An 18,881-nucleotide genomic window follows, 5' to 3' on the forward strand; every position below is an offset into this window, starting at 1 on the left:
ATGCCAGGAAGGGGGCTGTGCCGAGACCTCGCCTCTGTGGCTGTGTCATCTCGCTTCTTCAAGCAGGAAGCGCGGCTGCAGAGCTGACCACACAAGCACCCCCGGAGCCCGCTCGGTAATCGAGTCTGTGCTCTGCCTGAGCCCTTGGCCAAAACTCCCGCCCACTCGGGTCAAGGTCCCCCGGCCACCGTTTGCCCATCACCCTTCCCGTGAGTCACCCCTACTGTCAGCAAATTGGTGGGAACCTCTCTCTCTCTCTTTTTCAAAACCTCTTCTCACACTTTTACGCACACATGCGCACACGTACAAATAAAAGCACCTCTCCTTAGCCGAGCCTAGTGCATCCCTGAAGATGCAATGGAGAGCATCTTTCTTGGGATAATGTGTTATGTCCTATTACGTGAATACAAGTGGCGGCCCATCACCAACAGCTTGAAAAAAACCCAGCCCATTTCCACAGTATTGCTTAACACCCTTAAGCACCTAAAAACCAGCCCATCAGATGTTTCTGCAAGAATATAGAGCATATTGACAGCAACAAACACCTAATGATTTGATGCTTTGATGACCTTATTACTCGTGTATATGAAGCTGGACAGTACTGGTTCTGAATTTTGATTTTTTGTTCCTGTCATGTAACTACTTTGTAGCTTAATAGAAACGACAGTGAAATCGCCTGTTAAAAGTACTAAAGAGAGTATCTAAATTGGTTGGTATCTACTCTGGTTGGTAGTTGGCTTGCCGGAAGTAAGCCCTGAGATGGACTGGGGTGGCAGGACACTGGTTTGCTGCATGACGATTCTCGCCACCAGTAGCGCTGGCTGCGCTCCTCTCCAGGGCAGACTGGTGCGCAGTGCCATTTTCACAGGTGTCTGCTCGCGAAGCCCCTCTCACAGGTGTGTGCGGTCCAGGTGGTGCATTTCAGGTGAAAAATCGTCGCTGTTGCTGTTGTTCAGTCTCTAAGTCGTTGTCGACTCCTTACGACCCCATGGACTGCAGCACGCCAGGCTTTCCTGTCCTCCACCAGCTCCTGGAGTTTGCTCCAAGTCACATCCATTGAGTCGGTGATGCCATCCATCCATCTCATTGTCTGTTGCCCTCTTCTCTCACCCTCAGTCTTTCCCAGCATCAGGGTCGTAGAGCAGATGCTCATATGTGAGCATTTGAATAGCAATAGGCACCTGTATACAGTATGTGTGTGCACAAGTGTGTACGTACGTGCGGATCCACACACAGGTCTCCCACACCTGGGAGACCCTTGGGAATATGTGGATTTGCATCCCTAGCACTGGGGTTTTATTCCCAGTGGCAGGTCAGAAAGGCACTTTGGGGTTAACCTGGCCGAGTGCAGCCAGCATAACCCACCTTGCTGTCTCACACCCCTGGGTCAGTGGGCCCACCCTTCAATAAGGAAGGTGCCCCGCTGCCCCACGTGATGTAAGATCAAGCGCTGGGCGTGTCAACAAAAATGCTCAAAGGGCTCCTGCAGCCTCTTCAGTTCAGTTCAGTTCAGTCTCTCAGTCGTGTCTGACTCTGCGACCCCGTGGACTTCAGCGCGCCAGGCCTCCCTGTCCATCACCAGCTCACGGAGTTTACTCAAACTCATGTCCGTTGAGTCGGTGATGCTATCCAACCATTTCATCCTATGTCATCCCCTTCTCCTTCCGCCTTCAATCTTTCCCAGCATCAGGGTCTTTTCCAATGAGTCAGTTCTTCGCATCCGGTGGCCAAAGCATTGGAGTTTCAGCTTCAACATCAGTCCTTCCAATGAATATTCAGGACTGATTTCCTTTAGGATGGAATGGTTGGATCTCCTCGCAGTCCAAAGGACTCTCAAGAGTCTTCTCCAACACCACAGTTCAAAAGCGTCAGTTCTCTGGCACTCAGCCTTCTTTATAGTCCAACTCTCACATCCACACATGACTACTGGAAAAACCATAGCCTTGACTAGATGGACCTTTGTTGGCAAAGTGTTGTCTTTGCTTTTTAATATGCTGTCTAGGTTGGTCATAACTTTTTGTCTTTTGATTTCATGGCTGCAGTCACCATCTGCAGTGATTTTGGAGCCTCCCAAAATAAAGTCAGCCACTGTTTCCACTGTTTCCCCATCTATTTGCCATGAAGTGATGGGACTAGATGCCATGATCTTCGTTTTCTGAATGTTGAGCTTTAAGCCAACTTTTTCACTCTCCTCTTTCACTTTCATCAAGAGGCTTTCTAGTTCCTCTTCACTTTCTGCCATAAGGGTGGTGCCATCTGCATATCTGAGGTTATTGATATTTCTCCCGGCAGTCTTGATTCCACCTTGTGCTTCATCCAGTCCAGCGTTTCTCATGATGTTCTCTGCATATAAGTTAAATAAGCAGGGTGACAATATACAGCCTTGACGTACTCCTTTCCCTATTTGGAACCAGTCTGTTGTTCCATGTCTGGTACTAACTTTTGCTTCCTGACCTGCATACAGGTTTCTCAGGAGGCAGGTCAGGTGGTCTGATATTTCTATCTCTTTAAGAATCAGCCTCTGCAGATCACCAATAGAAAGCCGCTCCCACTGGTCTGGGATTTCCTTCCTGGGGCTCCCGGTATTCAGGGGATGGCCAGACAGTGGGTACCCCTGTGTTTCTGGAGGTGGCCTCTGCTTGTCCAGAATGCCTGGAAGGTGGTGGTGCCTGCTTTGAAGGACTTGGTGGTGGTTCACGGAGGCCCAGCCACAGGCCCACACAGACAGGTGACTGTCCACCTATGTATGAGCCACTTCTGCCCCGGGTTGGCGGCTGGTCAGCCTCGTGGTGTGAGGGGCACACGTCGCCATTACACTTGCGGCCCTGAGGGTGTAAATGATAGGGGACCAGTTTCCGCTGCTACCAGACACCCAAGATCACTGAAAACAGGTGTTCAAGCAGCAGCCTGCATGCGGATGTTCAGAACTGTAGTATTTACAACAACCCAAACGCGGAAGCAACCCAAATGTCCAGCAGTGGATAAATGGTTAGAAAAGATTCATGTGATGGAATGTTACTCATTCATGAGAATGACGCGTGCTGCAGCACGGAGGGACCCCGGAGATGTCCTGCCGAGTGAATGGAAAGGCCAGGCCCAGAAAGGAGATCGCGTATCCTATGATTCTGCTTCTATGGAACGTCTAGAACGGGCAGCTGTATGTAGGCTGAAAGTGGACGAGTAGTGTCCAGGGGCTGGCGGGGATGAGCGGGAATGTGGAGCCTGAGGGTAGGGGCTTCTTTTCGTGGAGATGGAAACATTCTAACATTGACTCCGGTGGCTGCCCGAGCCTGTGAATCTACTAGAGGCCATTGAATTGTTTGCTCTAAGTGGATGGCATGTGAACTACAGCCTTTTAAAAATCCGTTTGTTTTTGTTTGTGCTGGGTCTTCCTTGCCGCGTGCGGGCTCCCTCTAGTTGCGCCTCTTCTGTGGGGCGTGGGCTCCTCACTGTGCTGACGTCTCTGGTTGTGCACAGGCCCTAGGGGTGCGGTCTTCAGTGGCTGCAGCACACGGGCCCAGAGGTTGTGGCGCGCCGTCCTAGTTGCCCTGCGGCATGGCAGTTCTTCCCAGACCAGGGATCGAACTCCTGTGTCCTGCGTTGGCAGGATTCTTATTCGCTCTACCACCAGGGAGGTCCTGAACCGTATCTTATAAAAGCTGGTATTTTAAAAGAGATTTAGTGAGAGGTTGAGAGAGTGCACTGATTTGTGTAGTTCCGGGATACCTTCAGGGCTGCAAAATGTATAGAAGTGGTAACATCTCGTCCTGTCTCCATGCAGCAGCTCCACTCAGGGAGCCCAGAGACGCTATTCTTGGCAATAACTGGGGCCTGTCCACATCCCCCACTGTTCTGCCTGAACTGGAGACCCTGCAACTTTGATGCCTCTGATCCCCGAGTTCCGCGAGGGTAGCACAGAAACTACGGGCTTGCCAGGTGGCTCAGTGGTCAAGAATCTGCTTGCCACCGTAGGGGACTTAGAAGAGTCAGGGTCAGTCCCTGGGTCGGGAAGATCCCCTGGAGAAGGAAATGGCAACTCGCTCCAGTATTCTTGCCTGGAGCATTCCATGGACAGAGGAGCCTGGCGGGCTACAGTCCATGGGGTTGCGAGGAATCAGACACGATTTAGCAACTGGGCACACACAGTGCAGAAGCTACCAGACTGATAAGCTGACACAGCAGAGGATGCTGTGGGCTGACCCTTATGCTAGAGTGGTCGCTGATGCACATTGAAGGCACTTTGCTCTGAACACTAAAGCCCTCTGCTCAGGGCCTGGGGAGGTTAAGGCCTCCAGAAGCAGTCATCGACCAATAGCAGGTGGAAGTCGGGGGATAAATACCCCAGCTCCCTCCCTCCTCCATGGGGCAGCCTCTAAGGGGGCTCCTAATTCCTGTGGGGTCAGCTCCCAGTGCCCCTGGGGTGCCAGCTTGATAACATAGCACCTGTCTTGCTTCCCCGTGCCTCTGCTGGTGTTTCCTGGCAGCCGCTCCCGGGGCAACTGCATGTGCTCAAATCGCGGTCTCAGAATCTGCTTCTGGGGGAAGCCAAGCCACCTGGGAGACCTTCTCATTTATTGTGTGGCAGTCTGAGTCTCTGCTCTGAGCCAGGCTCTGATGCAGGCGGCTGTGCACAGGGTGGACACGACCCTTGTCCTGCTGGGGCTTGGAGGGGAGAGCGGATGGGCAGTAAACAGATGACCCTGTGATTGCAGATGGTGCTGGTGAGGAGCTTTCCAGGGAGCCAACTGATGACTCGTGCAAAGCACTGGCAGCGTGCCTGGAGTTACAGTGTGTGCTCTGTGAGAGCTGCACATGGTTATCATTGCTTGGATTTGTATTCTCACAGTTGAACTCAGTGTGTCTGTAAGACCGTTGGGGGCCAGGACTGTGTACATTCAGGGGATTGTCTTGATGAATCAATACTCCACCTTCATGGATAGAAAGACTTGATATGTCAGTTCTCTGCAACCGAGTGTAGTCAACACAGTCTCCATCAATAAGCTAGCAGGTTCTTCTGTAGATATGGACAGTCTGATCCTAAAGTTCATATAGAGAGGCAAGACACCTGGGACAGTCAGTGCAGTGTTGAAGGACAAAGTCAGAGGGGGTTGCAGCCTCACTCTGAGACTTACAGTAAAGTCATAGTTATCAGGACAATCAGGGAAATAATAGATCCATGGAACGGAAGAGAGAGACCAGAAATAGACCCACACAAATAGTCAGCTGACCTTTGATAATGGAAGGGAGGCTCCAATGGGGAAAGCATGGTCTTACCAGAAGTATGATGAATAGGCCAGTACTTATCTGGCCAAAGAGGGGAGTGATCAGGATGACCTCATGGAGGTGTCCAGGCTTGCCGATGAGGGTGGACACCTGCAGCCCTCTCCTGGGACAGGGCTGCCCTCCAAAGGGTGCTTGCTTGCAGTGAAGTGAGGGGCGGTGGTGTAGGGGTCATTGGGGCTGTTTATGTCATCAGAGTAGCTGTTGCATTTCATTCTCTCCCCATTTCCTGTTTTCTCTATCTTTTAAAAAAATATTTATTTGTCTGGGTCTTCGTTGCGGCACGTGTGCTGTGTTGCAGCCCCGTGAACTCAGTAATTTTGGTGCATGAACCCCGGAGGGCATGGGCTTAGTTGCTCCATGATATGTGGGATCTTCGTTCCTGGACCAGGGATTGAACCAGTGCACGCTGCGCTGGAAGGCGGATTCTTAACCTCCGGCACCAGGGAAGCCCCTCTTTCTCTCTTTGTATGTTGCACGGTTGTCCTTCTCCCTCCTCGTCTGGGTAGCTTGTCTCCTCTCTGTGTCTGGTTGTCCCTGACCCTGCTTGACCCTGTTTGTGTGTGTTCATATCTGTGTGTGTCTGTCTCCCTCAGTCTCCCACTCTGTCCCATCTCGAGGTCTGTCCCATAGTCCCCATCACTCTCCCCTTCCTCTTTTTTTAAAAAATATTTATTCGGCCACAGCACGTGGCATGTGGTATCTTAGTTCCCTGACCGGGGATTGAACCAGTGCCCTCTGCATTGGAAGGCCAATTCTTAACCACTAGACCACCAGGGAAGTTCTTGTCCCCTTCCCCTTTTAACAGTCATATGTTTCTTATAATTTTGCTGTAAGGAAAAAAGCTCACAGTAGGCCAGTTCAGAAATTCCCTCTTAGCAATATTTTATGGGGAAAGAGAATGGTTAGATAATCATTGCTAGACTAACTAGGGGGGGAAAAACAGAGTATTTACTTAAAGTCGCTAGACTCTTGACTGGCTGTGTGGGTGAGTAACTGATTTCTGAGAGCAGACCTTGATACCTTAGATGTTCCCAGATAACTGCTAAAGCACTGCCGACCTGACCTCTCAGAAGGTGGTGGGTCTGAGCGCACACAAAGTCTCTTTGTGTTTTGTTGTTGGCGTTTGAGGAATGAGGAAGAGAAGAAAAGATAAGATTCCCTGGTTTCAGGGTTGGATGAAGGGTGGGATTATACCTCCCGCCTCTCTACCCGCCAAGGTTTAGAGACCCTGCCCAATAATAGGGCCATTCATAATTGCTAAGTGTCTCAAAAACTTTTTTTGGCTTGAAAAAATTGTAGATTCAAATAATTCGAAGTTTCTGGGTGCCATTCATCTAATTTCCCCCCATGATAACATTTTTCATAACCATAGTTAACAAACCCAGGAAATTGAGCTGGTAAAATGTTCTTAAACCGTAATCAGTTATTTTTAAAATTTATTTTTTATTGACGTATAATTGAGTTACACTGTTATGTCAGTTACTGCTGTACAGCAAAGTGACTCATTTATACATGTATATACATTCTTTTTCATTATGACTTATTACAGCATACTGAATATAGTTCCCTGCGCTCCACAGTAGGACCTTGTAGTTTATTCATTCTGTGTGTGCCAGTCTGCATCTGCTAATCCCGAGCTCCCAATGCAGCTCTCTCTCACACCCCGCTCCTTTGGCAACCCAGTCTGTTCTCTCACGTCCCTGATCCTGTTTCTGTTTCATAGAGAGGTTCGTTTGTTTCATATTTCAGATTTCACGTATACGTGATGTGCGCATGCTCCGCCGCCCAGCCGTGTCTGACTCTCTGCAGCCCTCCTGGACTGTAGTCCGCCAGGCTCCTCTGTCCATGGGATTTCCCAGGCAAGAATCCTGGAGTGGGTTGCCGTTTCCTCCTCCAGGGGATCTTCCCAGCCCGGGGATCAAACTAGGCAGTGTCTCGTGCATAGTTGGTGGACTCTTTACCACCGAGTCACCGAGAAAGCCCGTGTCAGTGATGCCGTGTAGTAGTCATCTCTCTCTCTGATTTACTCCACTTTCTGTGGTAATCTCCAGTTGCATCCAAGTTGCTGCAAATGGTATAATTTTGTTCTATTTTATGGCTGAGTGGTCGGGCCATAATGGGTTTTCATCATTTTTTTACGTGGACTCAGTTTTGGTTTGTTTTTGTTTCGGTGAAGAGTTTTAAGGAATTTTCTCACATGTATAGACCTGTGTAACCACCACCACCACCACCACGCACAGAATGCAGAATAAATGCTGTTTATTTCAAGTTTTTTCACTTTACTTCATGACTCTTGTCCCCCGAACTGTTTTCAGTCTGGCTAGACCCATGGTAGGACAGTGGAAAGGCTTTAGTTCATTCCACCCCCTTCCTCCCCAATGTAAGTATCTCCCCTCTTCTGCACCCTGTGTGCGGTGGTAGCTTCATGAGTCTATACATGTGACCAAATTCCTCAAAACTGTACACCGAAACAAAAAAACCAAAATTGAGGCCATATAAAAAAATGGTGAGAACTGATGATGGCCGGACAACTCAGCCATAAAAAGAGAACGAAATTATACCATTTCAGGTCGTGCTAGTGGTAGACAGTTCGCCTACCAGTGCAGGAGATACAAGAGATTCAGGTCGATCCCTGGGTCGGGATGACCCCCTGGAGGAGGAAATGGCAACCCACTTTAGTACTCTTGCGCGGAGAATCCCATGGACAGAGGAGCCTGGTGGGCTATGGCGTCGCACAGAGTCGGACATGACTCAGCACACACGTATCTCATTCTGCTGTCATGTGTGAACAGCTGTCAACCTTTACTCCTACTTCAACTCTGACTCTGAAACGCCCTGGTTCACTTGGGTCTCTTGGCTTCCTGGACTCCAGGTCAAAGCTGAGGTCTCCTTCCTACCCTCTCACTTCCAGGAATACCTCTCTCTGCTGTTTCTCTGTTCAGTGCAGTAATGGAGGTGTATGCCCCAGGATTCTTACGGTTGCATGTGACAGAAATTTCCCACTGACCAAAGCAAAAAAGAATGGATTAGGTCACATAGATAGCGTGTTCCAATGCAGAAGAGGCTTCAAGCCCAAACGGACCCAGGAGTTCGATAGTGCGTCAGAGCTGAGTCGTTTTGCTTTCCGCGTGCCCAGCAGCATGGACCCTGCTACCCCTCCACTCACGTTTCCTCAGCCTGCAGCAGCAGCAGGAGAAATGTGACGAATGGCTTTGGCCAAGTCAGTCCTGGGAGGATGCTGACGGGCCCAGCTTAGGCCGTGTGCTCCTCCCTGAATTCTGGCCATGAGGTGGGATGCCTTGGTCATTTCTGGGACCCTGGGTCCCTCCTTTGGCCTGTTGTGGTGGGAGGGGGGTGGACCGTCTTCATTTCAGGCATGTGGAGTGGGTCCATCCCAGGAAAAGGTGCTTTTCTGACAGAAGAAAAGGAGGAAGGGATCGATGGACTTGTCTCTTGGTGACACTCCTTAGTTCACTGGGCCTCCTGAGATAGGAGCAGGGTCCCTCATGCAACAAACGGCCACCCTGTGAGGGGAGGGGCTCACCTTTGAGTCAGGGGCCGTCCTGACCTTTGCCCAGGAGAAAGTTGGAGTCCCGTGGCCGGGGTTCTACAGAGGATGAATTTCCTCTTTTTCTGTCATCTAGGGCTTCTCCAGTGACTCAGACGGTAAAGAATCTGCCTACAGTGTGGGAGACCTGGGTTCAATCCCTGGGTCAGGGAGATCCCCTGGAGAAGGGAATGGCAACCCACTCCAGTATTCTTGCATGGAGAATCCCACGGTCAGAGGAGCCTGGCGGGCTACGCTACAGTCCACAGGGTCGCGAAGAGTCAGACGCCACTGAGTGACGGCTCTCAGCATTGCTACACAACAGCTCTCCCGGCGCTGAGTGCCTGAGAACCACACGCGTTTCATTATTTGCACATAAAGCTGTGAACGGGCAGGGCCTCGGGGCTGGTCGAGCGTGTCTTCACCCTGGGCAGTGAAGCGCTGGGCGGGGTGTCTCTGGGGTGCAGGCACGTGGCGGCCGCCTCAGGTGGGGTGACGTCCAGCTTCTAACCGGCTGCTGTTACTTTTCCTTCAGTGGACATCATGGAGATAAAGGAGATCCGGCCAGGGAAGAACTCCAAGGATTTCGAGCGCGCGAAAGCGGTCCGCCAGAAGGAAGAGTGCTGCTTCACCATCCTGTATGGCACCCAGTTTATCCTCAGCACGCTCAGCCTGGCAGGTGGGTGCCCGCCGTGCGCGCTTCCCCTCCCTGCGCTGGGGTTGCCTTCCAGGAGAGTGCTCCAGCGGGATGCTCTCCCCTGGCCCCCTGCTAATGCGTGTTTGGGGCATCCCGGTTTCGAATCCTGACCCTGCCTCTTTCTAGCTGTGTGGCTTTGAGTAAGCGACTCTGCCTCTCTGAACTATGGTTTGCCCAGTTGTAAAACAGGACCCAGTTCATCCTCATGCTGACCTCGTGGGGATGTTGAAAGGATTATGTTAAGGGCCCGTTTGGCTCATGCTGTGCTGAGAACTGAAGGCAGGTTACATTTTGTTGTCCAGCTGAGTGTGGCCTGCACCATTTATTCAGCTTAACTGATCTGAAGGAACGATCCTGAAATCTCCTCTCTCATACATGGATATGTGCACACACACAGTGCATGCACATAGACACAGTCTGGGGGGGTGATGTCTGGTCCTCCTTGTGAATCCTCCAGAAAGTTAAAGAGGCCTTTAGCTGGGAGAAGAACTGAGAAAGCTCAGGCGCTTGGCTCAGGGGCAGAAGCTTATAGCTACCTTCAGGTCTAACCCCAGAATTTCTTGACTTAGAACTTGATATAAAATCATGGTGGACAAGATAGAAAATAAGTAGCATTAAAAGTAAACCAAAGTGGGTGGAAACTGTGGAAGCTGAGTAGCATTAGGGACTTTTAAGTTCAGGCCCGATGACTCTCATTGGTTTAATTTCCCATTCATGCTTTCCTCAGGCATCTTTTGAGTTTATGCTCTGTTCTGGGTTGTGCTAGATGTCCGTGGGGCTGTAGTGAGACATAGGACCCAGTTACCACCTCTAAGGAGCTCATGGTCTACTTGGGGAGAAGACGTGTGGACAGGGACTTAGAGTACTCTCTGATAGGAGCCGTAGTCCAAATGTAATACAGTGTGCTGGAGGAATACCCGGAGCCTAATTCCCTGGAAGGCTTTGCCGGGGAGGTGGCTTTTTTTAAACTGGGTTTTGAGGCATCAGTGGGAGTTATGAGGAAAGAGAGAGGATGGTCCAGGTAGAGACCCTTGCATGTGCCAGGCTTGGAGGAGGGAAATAGTAAGCCGGATGTGGGAAGTGATGGGTGCATGTCTGATGGAGGGGGTGTGGCAGGAGGCAGAGACAGGACAGGAGAGAGGGGCCCATGAGCCTGAACCTTCAGAGCTTTGTCCACTTAGCCCGGCTGCAGGCTGAGGCCTGGTGGTTCTTCTTGGTAGGGCGGCCGTGAAAGCCCAAGCAAGATGTGGAGCCCAGGATGCCAGCTTGAAGGCTGGATCCCGGCTTCTTCCCTTCGCCCTTCCTAGCCATGCCTTTCTCTTCATCCGCCTGAGGAGAATGAGAGCAGAGGCCTCGGCATGCTCTGTCCAGGCTAACGAGGCCCCTGGCGGTGCGAAAAGATGTTTAATAGCGGGACCAGGTGTTTGCACTGCTAGCTGCATTTCATGATGAGGAAATGAGGCACAGGGAGGTTAAGTAACATCGCACAGCCCTGAAGCGCTACAGTGGGCTTTGGGGTTGATGCTAAGCTCTTACCCACCTTGCGTTGCTGCTTCCCTTACAGGCAGCAGCCTCGGCTGCTTGGTGGCCCTCTCTCTGGCCTTGATGGGAAACAAGGGAGGTGCCGAGGGCTCTCAGGATTGTGGTCCAAGTTGTCCTGAGTTCTGCCTCTTGTTTGTTAGTATAGGACTAAAGCTAAAGCTCTACCGGCTTGTCACTCCTGCTGTAGGAGGCTCACCCTGGGCAAAAAGCAGGTCCCAGGAACCAGCACAGGTTCCTCCCATCGCCGTGGTCTGTGTGGGGAGGGAGTCTCCAAGCAGAGATCTTCCCAGGGAGTAACACAGCATTTCTGGCCCCTCCTCTCTCCAGCCGACTCGAAGGAAGATGCAGCTAAGTGGCTGTCTGGCTTGAAGATCTTACACCAGGAAGTGATGAGCGCGTCCACCCCCACCATCATCGAGAGGTAATGGCTTTGCCTGTTTCTCTCCGTAGTCGCTCACTCGGGCGTCTGTTCGGCTCCCTCTAGCCAGTATGACGAAAGAAGGGAGAAGGAGATGCTTCGTCTTGGAGGCTCCTGGAGTGCCCTGTATGCAGTAGGTGTCCAGTAGTGACGGTGGACACTCCAGCATCTCCCAGAAGAGCCGCCCGTCTCCCTGGGCCTTGTTCTGCTGGGGTGAGAAGTGCACTGGGATTGAGACAGAAACTCGTCCTGGTGTGGGGTCTGAGGGGAGGGCCCGAGGCTTCTTTCTCAGAGGATTTAAGAAGAGATTAAGCTGACTGACGGGAGGACCTCAGGCTCGAGGTCTGGGATTTTCCTCCTGGCTTGACGAGGGCCTTCTCAGGACTGTCCATCAGCGTCATGGGTGTCGGGTGGGACTCGTGTATGAATTGCTGCCCATCCAGCGAACCAGAGCCCTCTGATCTCGACAGCTTTTTGGGAGATTAACAGAGAGCACTAGAGGGGAACTGTCAGTTTAAAGAATCCAGCCTCTGTGAGGCCACGGGGCTGCTTGGTTCGGCTGGGCGGCATTTCACCCACACGGAGAAGCTGCTTCTTCCCAGGTTGCTGGTGTTAGAAAGTGAGAAGGGCCTTCCTTTTCATTTCCAGGCTCTGTGTCCCATCCTACAGAAATTCCCTGGACTTGTGAGTCTAGCTTTCTGATTTTCTAACTCTCTGTCTCTTGTCTCATCTCTTCCCAGCTGGCTGAGAAAGCAGATTTATTCTGTGGATCAAACCAGGAGAAACAGGTGAGATTCGCTCACATTTTTGTGGTTTCCTCCCGATCATTTTGAATCATCTCATTGTTTCTTGAAATATCCCAAGGGGGTCGGAGTGAGTTCTGTGCTGTGGAAAGGTCCTCGTGAAATCAGATTTGACTTAACAAGGCGGCAGATGCAGTGCTCAGTGGTGTGGATTGTGGTGATAAAAGTCTCCACCCACGTGGGGTCTCATTGCAGTGGACAGTGCCACTCCATCCGTGGGGAGGACTTCTCTGCCATGTGAAGCACTCGGACCTCGTCACTTAGGCCTGTGCGTTTGAGCATCTTCTGTGTCCCGGGCAGAAACAGGATCCCCATGGTGCCCGCCCGTCCTTTGTGGTGGAGATTGACCATCAGGAAGTAAACCCAGTTCGGGGGCGATGCTTCTAAGAGCTGGGTGAACACCCGGCAGGCGATGTGACAGCCTGTAATCAGTGTCCCTGACTGGTTCACTTAATAGCACGTCTTGGAGCGGTTCCCTCTTGGCACATACAAGGCTCTATGCCACACAGTTTTGGAACAGATGTGATTGGTCCTTGGATAGATGTGGTGTGATTGCCATATTGATGGGAAACCAGTTCCTTCTCGATGAACATCAGGTTGTTTCTTTATTATAAAGCTATGAAAACCTTCAGGTCTCCTTTTTAAAAACTGTTATTGTTAATTATTATTATTTGTTTATCTGGCGGGGCCGGGTCTCAGTTGAGGTCTGCAGGATTGTCCATCTTCATTGCGCAGGCGGGATCGTTATTTGTGGCATGCAAGCTCTTAATTGCAGCATATGGGATCTAGTTCCCTGACCAGGAATCGAACCTGTGCCCCCTTCATTGGGACCGTGGGGTCTTAGCCACTGGACCACCAGAGAAGTCCCTGGGTCTCCTTTTTTGTAAATGTGCGGGACACAGATATGAACAGGATAAATTCCTACCAGAGGCATTCCAGAGGCCAGGCGTCCCTGGGTCTGGCAGTTTGAGAGGGGTGATGGCAGTTTGCGTTTCTGCTAGCGGTTCAGGGGACTCTTCTCTACCGTGTGTCGCCAGACTTTGACCTTCACTGACCTGATGGGTGAAAAGCAGCAGTGGAGTTTTGGCTTAAATTTGCATTTCTTTATTTAAGGGAGAGGTTGAACAGCCTCTCATCACTTTTTTTTTTTAGGTTATGATCCAGTTCCTGTTAATAGTGTAGTGATAAAACCCACCGTTTATGGAGCACCTGGCATGGCAGGCACCATCCTCAGCACTTGACAGTCACTGTATCACTTTAGCCTCACATCAGACCTCTTTCAGCATTTTTAAATGTCGTTCCTTCCATTCTCCATTAAGAGACGTCAGCTTCATACACGAGGCAACAAGTAACCTCTGCAATGCTCCCCTCGTGTACTGCACAGCGCGTGGGAGCTAATTCCCCACCAGTGATTGAACCCATGCCCCCAACATTGAAAGTGCAGTTTTAACCCCTGGACCACCAGGGAAGTCCCTACCCAGCTTGTTCCTGAACGTCTTTCCATCTTTAGGGCATTTTGGTGCGATGCCAGTGTCACCCATCACTTGTCAATTTCAAGTGGTCTGTTGTATGCATGCCCCGAGGGGTGATTTGCAAACGTATAACCAGGAAGACAGGAAGCGTGGAGAGTTAACTGATGCTGTTAGGTCAGCCAGCATCTCCCTGTGTCTTTCCATCTGCCTTTCCCTCCTTCCCTCCCTCCCCCTCCTCCTCCTCCTCCTCCTCTCCTGCCAGCATCCTCTGTGGTCCACCCTGGGCTTGGGCCTGGTGTTTCAGAGGCGGATCAAACGAGGGGGCCTTTGTACACACTGGGCTCGTTCAGCCTCAGGGTGGAGCCTCCCATGACCATTTCCCTTCTCTGGCTGCCCGGTGATTCAGAGCTGAGGTTGGCACAGAGCGGGTGGAGGGAGCCCGCCAGGGCCCTGTCTCCATGAGGTGGGGTACACGGCGTCATCGGTTTGGTTCCAGAGTCTGCTCTCCATCTTGTGTTGTCAAGAAACGGAAGCCCGGCTTTCTCTGCTCGGAACGATTCTTGCAAGTCCTTCATTGAGAAGTGCTTTTCAGAACCTTCGGCAGGGAGCGAGTCTGACTCTGGCCTCGATGCCTTGTTCCCTGTTCCCTGCCCCTGCCCGACCCCAGCACCCTTCCCTCCCTCCCTGTGGGCTGAGCCCTGCTCCTCTGCTGACACGTGGGAAATCCCACCTTCCACGTGGCTCTGGGAGGCCCTGAGGGAGCTTTGCCAAAGGAGCTTTGCTCAAGGAGCCCACGAAAGGGCTCGACTCCTGCCAGTTTCCCCTCCTTTCCTGTCGCCCACGTTAATCGCGTCTCCTGGAGGAAAACAAAGGCGCAGCAGCGGGGCGAAGCGTCCTCTGGGCGGGGAGGGCTGGCTCGGCAGTGCCCGCTCCCAGGTTTTCCTTGGCCTGAACGTGTGTTTCACTTTCAACATTTTGAGGGGCCAGATGGCAGCAGCTGGCGTTTGTTGAGAAGTGGCTTTGCGGCAGCCGCCCCTCTGAGCACCCTCTGGACTTAGTAAGTTGGGGAGAGGTTATGGAACGAATGCTGGGAGACTGAGCAGCTAGGCATCCCCTGGGATGCTGAGGATTTGATGAGGATGCTGAGGCCACGAGAGGGTGTCATTTGAACAGAGCAACCGAGCCAGTCAGCCGTGGCTTATTGATCACTAAGCTGGTCAAAGGCAGAAATCTCTTCCTGCCGTGACTTCCTATGACTGAAAATTACTCATTCATTGTGATGAACTATGTAACATAAAACTTACCGTTTTCAGGGTACATTTATGTGCATTTACGTTGGCATGCTGCCATCAACGTCTGTCTCCAGAGCTCTGCTCATCTTGCAGACCTGAAACCCATCAAACCATTACCCCATTTCCCCCTGCAGCTGCTGGTAACCTCTATTCTTCCTTCCGTCTCTGTGAATTTGCCTCCTTCAGGCGCCACCTGTGCGTGGAAGGATGCTGCGTTTGTGAGTGGCTTATTTTGCTCAGTGTGATGTCTTTGTGGATCAGGTATGTCACTGTAGCAGGTGTCAGAACTCCCTTCCTTTTTAAGGCTGAATGATATTCCACGATCTGCACATAACATGATCTTCATTGCTGTGTGCAGAATCTTTTTATTTTTCGTTTAGTTGCAGCATGTGGGATCTAGGTCCCCAACCAGGGATCCAGCCCAGGCCCCCTGCATTTCGAGTGTGGCGTCTCGGCCCCTGGACCACTGGAGACGTCCCGACCTTGACAGTATGGAGGAGTAGGCCTTGGGCATTCTGTAGCATGCCCTTCCGTTTGTGGCGATCTGGCATTTTCCTCATGGGTAGACTGGAGTTAAGGGGAACCTGAGGCTGTGTTTGGGAAGCAGGCATGGAGGTGAACATCGTGGAGGTGAAGGTCTTTCTCTTGGGCATCTGCTCTCCCGTGGTCTGTCGAGGGTGATGGAAGTCTTGACCATCTGGCCAAAGTGCTGTCTTCCAGATCTCTCCTTTGTAATGACCCCTGTCCCCCTTACCTGCCCCCCACTCATCCCCACTCTATTTTCTGGGAATCAGTCACTAAGTCCAACCCGTGTGAAAGGGGGGCAAACTTTTTTCACCTCCCCTTAAATTATAAACATGTTTTCATTTCCTTGTAACTCTTGAGACTGGTATCAATGCCTACATTATAATTCAACCAATGGGACTTGATATCTCGCTTGAAAAGTTGCCTTTTGTTTGTCTTTTGGTTTGTGTCTTGTGTTTCAAAGTGGACGTACTAGGGGGTAGGAAGTGCCCCTCAAGAGCTGCACGTCTGGGCTCACTGTGGGATTCTGGCCTTAGTGCCAGGCTCCACGGTCCCATCTGCTTTCTTAGAATTTTGTCCTCGTTGCTGCTGTTCACGTTGAAGGGGCTCCTTGAGGTCAGGGATCTGGCTGGTTGGTCAGATGAAATGAAAGGCCCTCCCTTTTCATTCCTGCATGTAACATCGGAAAACTAGATCGTTCCCCCTTTGGAAGCTTTCCTTATGACATCTCCAGGCCTGGGGAGATTGGGTCAAAGACGAATGTTTTAACATTCATCCTGGCCAGATTTCTAGAAACCCCCTCTTTTTGAATCTGTGGAGTTTAGTTGCCTTATCTGGGAATTAGGTTTCTAAGGTCAGTGCTTTAGGTAAAAACTTCTCCTGTCAAAATACCCCTTGAGAAAGCCCCTGGACCTTCTGGGACAGCCACTGGAATTGTATTCCTCAGGGTGGGGCTCATGGGCGGGTCCTCTGGTGGGGCCAGCAGCCCTCAGGGTTGTGGTTTCTTTCCCACCTTGCCCTTGCCCCTTGGCCTGTAACCCTGACTTTGCATAAGCTTGAGCCTATGCCTGCACTTCCTGTTCTTGCTCACCCGGGCCTTCGGGATGGGGAAGGGGCAGGCTCACAGGTGTGTAGTCCGGTTCTGTCTTCAACAGAAAGGCAAATAGGTTCCCTGTGGTCAGCAGTCCTGGCTCCAGCACTATGGACAGCCTGGAGGGGGCTCTGCCTGCCCCACAGCAGGGTGGGGATCACAGATTTCTCTGTCTGGGTGGGGATCACAGAAGTTCATTTCCAGCAGATTCCCAGCTGACGCTACTTAGGGACCCTACTTAGAGGAGCAGGCTTCTAGAGCTGCACTGTCCACATGTCACTATTTAAATCTAAATTAATTACAATTAAATAAAATTTAAAAAAAAATTCAATTCCTTGGTCGCCCTAGTAGCCTTGGACAGCTCTGATCTAGAACATTTGCAACACTGTAGAACATTCTGTTGGGCAGCACTGAGGTTTGAATCTCAGCTCTTCACACTTACTGGTTGATGAGTTTGGGTAAATTGCTCAATTTCCTTGTGCCTTAGTTTCCTAATTTGTAAAAGAGATCCTAGTTCTTACCTCCTGGGACTGGTGTGAGGATTCAGTGGGTTAGTATGTGAAAAGTGCTTGGCCAGTGCCTGCTTGCGGTGGTGGGTGTGGAGGTGGTTTATTCGCTCAGTCATGTCCCACTCTTGCGGTCCCACAGACTGTCGCCCGCCAGGCTCCTCAGTCCATGGGATTCTCCAGGCGAGAATTCTGGAGTGGGTTGCCGTTTCCTTCTCCAGGGATCTTCCTGACCCGGGGACCCAGACCGGGTCTCCTGCATGGCAGGCAGACTCTTTGCTGTCTGAGCCACCATGGTTACGATAAACCAGGGATGGTGGGCCTGTTGGTAATCAGCCTCAGGGTGGCAGGCAAGTTGTCTGGGGCCATCAACCCCCGGGGTGCAGTGTGGTGGGATCTGGGGCCAGGCCAGCCTGACGAGAGGGGGGGCCCTGATTGTTTATCGCCTCTAGGGCAAGGAATCGTTTTTGCCATCTCTCCCCAAAGGAGTCGCCCCAGTTCCTAGCCCGCTTCACAGGCCGAGCCTGCAGGAGACAGAACCTGAGATGTGGGTTTGTGTGCAGGAAGCTTGTGGAATGTGTAGGGGACCCTCACCTATGGAAGTGAAGGCTGGGAATTGTTGGGCTCAGATGCCGTCACAACCACAGCCTCAGCTGGCCCCTGGTGGAGCTCCAGGATGGCCCTGCAGAACTGCCCCGAATGGAGGCCAGAGGGCAGGGCGTGACGGTGGCTGAGGCCCTCCCTTTCTTAGAAGACAAGTCCTGGGTGGGGAGAAGGGTGAAGTTGGGAGCTGCTAGCTTCCTGCCCTCCAGTGGCTGAGAATCCGAGTGCCAGTCCTGGCTGGGGGTCAAGTGGGGCCTGATCACACGCCCAGGACGGGAGGGGAGGTTCCTGCATGGGAGCCCCAAGGAGCTCTTCGGGTCCCACCTTTCCCTGGAGGCTCACCTGTTCTGCTCTGAGGGGGCCCATTGGAGCAGGTGGGCTCAGATGTCCCAGTGCTCAGATTCTCACGACCCTGGAGGCTGTGTTTGCTCCGCTGGCCCCCCGGCAGCTGCCCTGACTCCCGGCTCCCCAGCCTCTCCATTCCTGTTTATGGGAGGCTCTCTTGGCCCTGTTTCTGCCTGGAAGTCTTGGGTTCCGCAGGGGACTGTGTCCTCTTCCCTGGTCCTGGATGAGCCCCTGGGGCCACCGTCTTGGCCAGACCCTCACCCTGCCTCGTTTTGCAGCACCAGCCCTGCCCCCATCTCTTCTCCCTTCACCCTAGTCCGGCAGGCTCTTCATGGACATCCCAGGGCAGGGTGGGAAAGGGGTCTCAGCCAGTCTGCTCACTCCTCTGCCCGGCCAGCCCCGCCTGGCCCACTGGGGACTTTGTGTGGCTCTTGCCATCTCTCGGGGGGAAGCTCTGGGTGCCAGCCCCGGGAGTAGAGGGCATAGGGGGGCACCGGGCACGTGATGGTCTCTGGCGTCAGGGAGGCCGTTAGATGAGAGGCAGGGATGCCGGGGGTGGGGCCACGAGGTGGCCAGGAGGCTGCCTGGCCGTCTCCCGGGGCGGCTGCTGGCTGGGACATGCCTCTTCCTTCTGGGTGAGTAGACGGGGCGGGGGTAGCGGGGCTGCTGTCTGCCCACAGCCTGGGCAGACTTCCTTCCTGGCCATGCACAGCCCCTGTCTGGTCTGACGTCTCTGAGAACGTGGCACACTTTTCTTT

The 18,881-nt window shown here is 52.2% G+C and overlaps 1 protein-coding gene across 1 annotated transcript in view; it reads left to right on the forward strand.

The window, feature by feature from the left end:
• PLCG2 (phospholipase C gamma 2) overlaps positions 1 to 18,881 on the forward strand; it is a 157,704-nt gene that overhangs the window by 55,619 nt on the left and 83,204 nt on the right. The window contains exons 3-5 of the mRNA XM_018061765.1: positions 9,366 to 9,509; positions 11,397 to 11,490; positions 12,228 to 12,275. Coding sequence (XP_017917254.1) covers positions 9,366 to 9,509; positions 11,397 to 11,490; positions 12,228 to 12,275 — 286 coding nt within the window. The remainder of the gene's footprint in view (positions 1 to 9,365; positions 9,510 to 11,396; positions 11,491 to 12,227; positions 12,276 to 18,881) is intronic.

This window comes from Capra hircus, chromosome 18 (assembly GCF_001704415.2).
Source record: "Capra hircus breed San Clemente chromosome 18, ASM170441v1, whole genome shotgun sequence".
Taxonomy (NCBI): Eukaryota; Metazoa; Chordata; class Mammalia; order Artiodactyla; family Bovidae; genus Capra; species Capra hircus.